Source organism: Salvelinus alpinus, chromosome 12, assembly GCF_045679555.1.
Source record: "Salvelinus alpinus chromosome 12, SLU_Salpinus.1, whole genome shotgun sequence".
NCBI lineage: Eukaryota > Metazoa > Chordata > Actinopteri > Salmoniformes > Salmonidae > Salvelinus > Salvelinus alpinus.
This window is the reverse complement of record NC_092097.1, coordinates 55352726-55361335: the sequence shown is the minus strand read 5'-3', so window position 1 is coordinate 55361335 and position 8610 is coordinate 55352726. Positions and strand designations below refer to the sequence as shown.

General features: G+C 42.0%; 1 protein-coding gene across 2 annotated transcripts; it reads right to left on the bottom strand.

Annotated features, from left to right (window-relative positions):
* Window positions 1-1885: 1885 nt before the first annotated feature.
* LOC139536377 (L-rhamnose-binding lectin CSL3-like) lies at window positions 1886-4992 on the bottom strand. Of its 2 annotated transcripts, XM_071336868.1 has the most exons (9): window positions 4894-4986; window positions 4566-4601; window positions 4445-4489; window positions 4155-4290; window positions 3934-4052; window positions 2561-2605; window positions 2315-2450; window positions 2131-2238; window positions 1886-2061 (listed from the first exon to the last, which is right to left on the bottom strand). In XM_071336868.1, exons 1-8 carry the CDS (start codon window positions 4922-4924, stop codon window positions 2133-2135), a joined length of 654 nt encoding a protein of 217 aa, XP_071192969.1. In that variant the 5' UTR covers window positions 4925-4986; the 3' UTR covers window positions 1886-2061; window positions 2131-2132. The 2 variants fall into 2 exon arrangements, with proteins under 2 accessions (XP_071192969.1, XP_071192970.1); XM_071336869.1 differs by lacking the exon at window positions 4566-4601 and having other exon boundaries at window positions 4894-4992.
* Window positions 4993-8610: the final 3618 nt, after the last annotated feature.

Here is an 8610-nt window from a genome sequence, read left to right as displayed (position 1 = left end):
TATATATCTTTATTTAGTCGAATTAGTGATAGCTACTGATGGAGTAAAAAAAAGTGGTGTCTTTTGCTAACGTGGTTAGCTAATAGATTTACATATTGTGTCTTCCCTGTAAAACATTTTAAAAATCAGAAATGGCTGGATTCACAAGATCTGTATCTTTCATCTGGTGTCTTGGACTTGTGATTTAATGATATTTAGATGCTTGTATTTACTTGTGACGCTATGCTAGGCTATGCTAGTCAGCTTTTTTACTGTGGGGGGTGCTCCCGGATCCGAGTTTGGTAGCAGTGAAAGGTTAATTATATTGTCAATTGGAATGATAGAGTTGTCTTTCATGGAGTTATCAGAATTATTTGGAAAGGTCTGGTCAATCCAAGATTATAACCAATTGATTACTGCATTATCCCAAAAATGGACGCAGGTGGCAGCAGGATGACGTAGGGAACTGGTCTGTCTGCCCAATATGAAGGACCAAATCTTGTAGAGGAAAGAAAATAGCATAAATAGGAATGTATGCCAGTTTCATTGGAGGACCAGGATGTTGACATGTGCCATACAGATTGCAAAATTATTGGGAAGAGATTTTTGAATTACCGATTCCATGGTACAGGGTGTATGAGTTGATTCAAGACTTGTGCTTTTCAGCTAAAGTTTTATAGAATTCTTGTCAATAAAATGCTGAATATTTGGGGCATACAATCATCGAAGCTCTGCAGATTTTGTGAGGATACAGAATTATTTGACCAGTTATTTTGGTATTGTCCTCAAGCAGCCAGTCAGGAATGGCTGAAAATGCATAACATTGATCTAAAATTGACCCTAGAAATACTGTTGGAGATCTGGAGACCAGGTCAGTGAAATAGTAATATACTTACGTTCTTAGTAAAATATTAACTCAGTCTGTAGATTCTATTCAATTAGATAAATTGTATAGTTGAAAGATCTGCTACGTAGAAAGCCAAAAAGGGTTGCCAATAGAGACAAGTGCGAGTGGAGTTGCTGGGCGAAGGATAGAATGACAAAGACGAAAAATTCCATACATACATGACACTGAGGGGCTGTGTTTTTACAGTTAAACTGATGCCATGCATGTGTTTGGGCAAAGCCATACATTCAAATGCACCAAGACGGACATGGTGCTGTACATGCACTCAAACATTGTTGTCCTTGCATTGTCCTGGATGTTTTTCATGGTTGTTTCTTTTGTTCGTTGGTGGTGCATGCGGCAGGGAATGGAATTATATTTATTCTCTGGCTGGAATCTGATGGTTGAGGGGTTGCTCTTGGAACTGTTGGGCCCACGTGTTTGACAGTGTGGGAGATCTGCGCCCTTGACCCCGTTTACATTTCTGGATCAGAGGGTGTTAAATGACTAATGTGTAGTTGGGCAATTTCCCTGCAAGTATGTTTATGAGAAGAAATAGCCTCCAGCTTAATTTACACTTCTCAGTAACATTTGGTTCATGATCTGATCCAATTACTTAATGATCAACATTTGTAGGTTCTACACATTGTATAACAATGTCTAACCCATCTAGGTCTGCTTTGTGACCAGATTAGCTGGTGACGCATACAAATTAGGACCATGAGGCCTGCTGCCATAAGTCAACGGTACTACCTGTCAGTGATTTGAGAGGCATGTACAATTGATTTATAAATAGTTTGACCATCCAGATCACACCACCTGAGGTGGGCAGGAAAGGCTGATCGCAATGAGTATTTTATTTGTCTACAACTGCTTAAAGGTGGACACAGAATATCAACATCCAGACAAATGCACGTTAGCGGCAGGTACAAATGAGTCCGGTGAAAGGCGAGAATAAAGGACACACAGTCAGTAATATTGGTGTGACATTTAGTAATATACAAGAGGCTACCAGTCATGTCTTTCTGAAACGTTGTTTAATTCAGACCAACAACCACAGTTCAGAAATTGTTTAAGAAATGTTTCAGCACAAAATACACAGGTTTACAAGGTCATTGAAGTTGATTGAAAACGTAATGACCTGATGAAGATATCCCAGAAGACTTGTACATCTTCAGGTTCCCCAGGAAGATATCCTGCAAGACAAACCATCAGTACCAGCATTCTAGTTCCCAGTCATGTGTGCATGAACATATACAACTCACATTCAGTAACAGGTGTAAGCCACATCCAAGTACTTATAGGTTCCGACACAGGGGTCACCGAACACGGAGTTGGATACCTTGACGATACACTGGCGCTCTCCGTCACACCTGTGTGAAACAGGTAGAGCTTAACATCACAGCCAATGAGTGCCTACAGGTATATGCACACTAACGGTTTCAGTACCTTTTTGCCATTGTGCTGGTGGTGGATGGGCTGAGGCAGTTGGTGTTTTTGAGTTGGTTTTGTGGGCGCCCAATGGAACACACATCGTGTTGACGACGACCATAGTTGGCACGCTGAATATGGATCTCACCCCGATCTGAGGAAGAGAACGAAGAAAAGGATTACCAAATCTGGGTGTTTGTGTGGGCTAGTGACTAACATACGTCACCACATTTATACACTGTATGGTAGTGTTGACCAGCTTACCACATAGTAGTTGAGAATCAGAGCCTTCACATATGATGCTGCTTACTGCAAGGACAACACAGGAGTTACACCACACTGGCCAGACATATATTAGCCTGGTGAAGTGTTAGTGATGGGCACTAATAAGGAATGTTGATTTCAGGTGCATTTTAAGCATGTCAGCATGAACTAAAGTATACAAAGTTAGGTGCCTCATTTTCCACCGTTAACTTGTAGTTTCAATTCCTTGTGAGCAGTTCTCAAAATACTTCCATTTTAAGCAAACTGGCTGGCTACACCTAAACTGGCGAAACAGGTCAACCCACTAAACCAAATCTGTATTTCTATGCAGTTTGTGCTGTGCCATCTGTCAGATTAGCTATAGTCCCTACCAATCTATGGGAGTTGCGCTAGCTAGTTACCGTTCACTGAAACATTCAGTGGTAAACCAGATTAAGCGTGCACAACCATCAAATAAGCTCGAAATACTTCCCTTCCATGTTCTTGCTAGCTAATGGAGCAAGATATGTACATATAACAAGGAACAGCATATGAGACAAGTCAATAAAGTTCCTTCAAAAAGGGTCGTTGCAGATAATCAACTCTGCAGTTTTATGGCTTGGAGGAAGTAGAAGCCGTTCAGGGTCCTGTTGATTCCAGACTTGGTGCACCCGTACCATTTGTTATGGAGGAGCAGAGACCAGTATGACTTGGGTGGCTCGAGTCTGTATGTAGGGCCTTCAGACACACGTGGTGTCGAGATCCTGATGGCAGGGAGCCCAGCCTGAGTGATGTACTGGGCCGTACACACTACCCTCTGTTGCACCTTGCAGTCAGATGCCATACCTAGTGGTGATGCAGGCAGTCAAAAATCTCTCAATGGTGCAGCTGTAGAATTGAGGATCGGAGGGCTGATACCAAATATTTCTAGCCTCCTGGTTGGGAGGGGCTCGGCCCTCCGTTTCCTGTAGTCCACAATCAGTTCCATTGTCGTCTTGGCACCACACTTCCAGGTCCCTGACCTCCCTATAGGCTACGCTAACTAAAGTTGTTGCCGGCTACATTTCTCAATAACCACAGCTTGTTGGCTAGCTAGGGTTAGTTAGCAGGTGAGGGTGGTTTACACGTTGAGAAACCCATGCACGTATGAAACGTTGTGGCCATAAGACGGCATTTAATAAAACATAGCTAGCAATCTAGTACCATAGAGGAACCAACCTATTCTATTCCTTTTCTAGCTATCAGCAGAGTGCACTCTTTTACAAAAGAGTAAAGTGGGTAGGAGTATTAAACAATATCCCAACATGCCACAGTCGTACCGATAGTACGTTGAATCTAATTATGGATATTGGTGCCCACCACTAAGTGTTATTAGCACACATTCAGAGACTGACTTGTTTCTTGCTGTTGGACACAGGAGTATTTGATGTCCAGGTACTTGTAAGTCCCGACACAGGGGTCTCCAAAAACGAAATTGGATGCCGGCACAACACACTCGCTCTTCCCACCGCATCTGTGTGTTTCAAAGACAGGTAGAGGTCATGAGTTCCTTTCTGCCATCTTGCTGGTTAACACTAGTCAAGGAGTTCCTACAGGTAAACACAGGTTCCAGTACCTTTCTGCCATCTTGCTGGTGGTGGATTGGCTGAGGCAGTTGGTGTCGGTGAGTTGGTTATTGGGGCGCCCAATGGAACACACATCGTGTTGACGACGACCATAGTTGGCACGCTTGATTTGAATCTTACCTCCATCTGGGGGAGATAGGGAAGAGACAATGAAAAGGAGAAAGGTGAGGGACAACGGAGAGACAAGCCTGGGTCTCTATGGTGTGGGCTAGTGATGCTAATCTACAGTAGAAACTATCATAGGTGGTCGGTGAGTATACTGTAGGGTTGAGTAGCTTACCACACTGCAGTAAAGCATCAGAGCCTTCACACGTGATGCTGATTGCTGCCAGGACAAATCAAAGGAATTACACACCACTCACATTAGCTTGGTTAAGTAGTATCATTATTACATACAGTACCTCCATCCGTTAGTGTACAGCAAGCTGCAGCCAGCACTGAAACAACATCTCACAACATATGCACTTGTACCATGAAGCTAGAATTCAGCATTGGTCTCTATACTAATACATTTCAGTTATACTAAGTGTATTATAGTCAAGTTGAGCATTTGGTCTCTTATTCCAGGCACAAGATGTCACAACATTTGTTAATGATTTTGTTTTGAATACTTTTTTGCCCAATAGGAACTGAATGTCCCTCAAATCATATGACATTCTTCTATTACAAACATTTGATCGTATATATTTAAATTCTAATCTGCATCAGATACAGATTTTGTATACTCACATATGACCGCCATCAGTCTGAACATGCACATGATTCCAGGTACAGGAGTGGTAGTAACAGAGAAAATGCAACTGATGTCAACAAGACCCAATACACCTGGTATTTATGTTATGTGACATGTCTTAATTAACCCAGGTGTATCACTTTGTCTCCAGGTGCACCTCATTGCAATCAGGGGCCGGCGTTTGCTGGTCTATACCTGGCTATTGAGTCAGTCTCATGGAGTTAGATAGAGGACTCTAGATGGATGAAATCCATTTTGGCATGAACACTGCCATTGAGGGCTTCCAACATTTTAAAGTAGCCATCTAGGTGGTGCTTCTTTGTTATGGAAGAATTACATGGGCCACGTTCAGTCAAAAAACCTTCGATCATTGCAGATATAAATTTCATGATTAGAGACAACGTATTTCCTTAATCTACATGTCGGAGAGACATATTTGTTCAAAATAGCATATTGTTATCTGAACCTTCCAAAAGGTTGCATCCTGCTGAACGCACCCCAATATTCAATCCGGGTCATCAGGTGGGATCAGCCAATTAATTATACTCTTGAGCAAACACAGCATAACTGTATGTGCAGTAAATTGCCTTGAATTGCCTAAATTACCTCTTCAATTCTCAGGGCTGCTGGACAGGTGCCTAGCCCGTCAACGTGCGAGCCCTTTGGGTGTTGCACTTATCAGGCTTTACCGCCACGGTCCAGAAAGGCTGGTCCGAGTGATTTTGTTCATTTATATGTACACAGTTGCCACTACTGTGAGGGAGACCGCTGCGCTTGAAGGCAGTTTGGTGACCACAGAACCCCAGTACAGGTACTCTACTGTAAACATTATTAAAGTGAACCGTGTTGAATGACTATGTACATATGGCAGCAGTCTCTACGGTACAGGGTATAGTACCAGGTGGTATCAGCCCAGTACCCTGCTTTTAACAGTGACTAAGTTTGCTCAGGGTACTGGGCGGAGGCCGGCTAGAGGTTACTATTTCAACGTCCGATGGCCTGGAGTAAGAAACTTCTATCTCCAGTTTCTCAGTCTCTTAGGGTTAGCTTTGATGCACCTGTACTATCATCTCCTTCTAGATGGTAGCGGGGAGACAAGGCCATGGCTCGGGTGGCTGAGGTCCTTGATGATCTTCTTGGCCTATCTGTGACACCGAGTGCTGGAGATGTCTTGGAGGGCAGGCAGTGTGCCCCCGGTGATGCGTTGGGCTGTCCGCACCACTATCTGGAGAGCCCTGTGGTTGCAAATTCCGGACCAGGCGTTGATACAGCCCTACATGATCGTCTCAATGGTGCACATGTAGAATTTCATGAGGGCCTTAGAGGACTAGCCACATTTATTCAGCCTCCTGAAGTTGAAGAGGCGCTGTTGAGCTTTCACCACACTGACTCTGTGAATATAAGTCAAATATCCTTGACTTATATCACTCTGAGCTTTTATCCACTTGCTGCTTTCTGGACCCGGTTTTAGCCCTTGCTTTTTTCTCTTCTATTGTTACCTCTATGTCTGATAAACATGCCCCGCTTAAGAATCACAGAGTAAGAAACCGAACCAGTTCTTGGTTCTCTCCTGAATTGTCAGGTCTTTTCCTGCAAAAGAATCGGGCCTGGGCCTTGGCGAGGAAAACAGGTACTCCAGCTGATTGGCTGTTTTTTAGGCAATTGAGAAATAAATGTACTGCAGCTGTCGAAAAGGCAAAATCAAATTACTTCCTTAATGCTATGACAGATTCTGCAGGAGATCCTGCAAAATTCTGGAAAACCGTTAATTCACTGAAACGGGGGAATTCTGCTGTTTCTCTTCCTAAGCAAATTACCTCAGACTTCTGTATTCTAACTGAAAAAAATGATATTTGTGATGCTTTTAATAAGCATTTCATCTCTGCTGGTTTTTTATTTGAAAGGAAAAGTGGACTTTGTGGTACTGGCCAGTTAGTTGATTTTTCGTCTTGCTTTTCAACCGTTACTCTGAAAAATGGTAACCCTGTTTTTAGTTTCCAGAAAATAACTGAAGCAGAGGTTCTAATTGCCCTGTGTGCCATTGATACTAAGAAATCCTTAGGCGCTGACAATTTAGACCCGTACTTACTTAAGTGTGCTGCACCTATTTTTGCTGGTTCAGTAACACACATTTTTAATCTAACATTAAGCACAGGAAATATCCCTAAGGTGTGGAAAGCAGCTTTTGTTCTGCCATTACATAAGGGAGGTGACGGTAGTGATTTGGATAACTATCGACCCATCTCTAGGCTCCCTTGTCTGGTAAAGATTCTAGAATCTATAGTCAACAAACAGTTACAATCTTTTCTTTCTGCTAACAGTATTCTTAGTACCAATCAATCTGGTTTTAGATCTAAACACAGTACCACATCGGCCACTATGCTTGTTGTAAATGATATCGCAAATGCCTTAGACGATAGAAAGCACTGTGCTGCGTTGTTTGTAGATTTGTCAAAAGCTTTTGACACTGTAGACCATGCTATCCTTTTGAGTAAGCTGTCATCTATAGGACTGGGCACTGATGCCTGCCGATGGTTTTATGACTATCTTAAAGATAGAACTCAAGCCGTCATGGTCGATGGGGTCAAGTCTGACCCCTTACAGTTACTTAAAGGGGTCCCTCAGGGTTCAATAATTGGCCCACTATTGTTCTCACTTTATATAAACAACATTGGTGATGATGTCAGATATTGTAAATTCCATTTATATGCAGATGACACAGTGATGTACTCTATTGCTCCAACAGCGGACCAAGCTTTAATGCAGTTGGAGTCTGATTTTAGGATACTACAGGGGTCTCTTTTACAGCTTAAACTTGTTTTAAACGCTAAGAAAACAAATGTCATGTTTTTTTCTAGGTCTAAACTCTCAGTTAGAAACACGTTTGTAATCACTAGCTTGGATGGTACTCAAATCAATAAGGTCTCTGCATATAAATACTTAGGGGTATGGTTAGATGATAGGCTTTCTTTTAAAAAACATGTTACTGAATTGGGAAAAAAGCTCAAATTCAAGATAGGATTCCTTTACAGAAACAGGGCTTGTCTGTCCTCTGTAAATAGGAAAAAAATTGTGCAGGCTACTTTTATGTCCGTTTTAGATTATGGTGATATTATCTATATGCATGCATCGGCAAACACATTAAAACCACTGGATGCTATTTACCATTGTGCACTCAGGTTTATCACGGGTGATAGTTACAGAACTCATCACTGTATCCTATATCAACATGTGGGTTGGGTCTCTCTATCTGTGAGGCGAGAGCAACATGCTCTCTTGTTTATTTATAAAGCACTTCTTTTAAAACTACCTCCATATATATCATCATTAATTTCCACAAGATGTACTAATTTTAAAACCAGATCACAGATGTGGATTACATTAGAGACTCCTGCGGTCTCCACAGAGTTGGGTAGGACTGCCTTCAGTTCCTTTGCACCTTATTCATGGAACAAACTGCAGATCCAACTTAAGTTAGACACTCTGGTGTCCCTTGCCCATTTTAAAATGCTTATGGAGGATCAATATGATGTTGTCTGTGATTGTTTCTGTTGAATTGTATATGTTTTGAAATGTTCTTGTCTGTATGTCTAAAACTGTACATGCCAACATGTTTACACAGGGCACAGCCGTAAAAGAGATCCAGGTCTCAGTCTGTTTTCCCTGTTAAAATAAAGATTAAAAAAAAAAAAAAAAAAGGACTATTTCAGGTT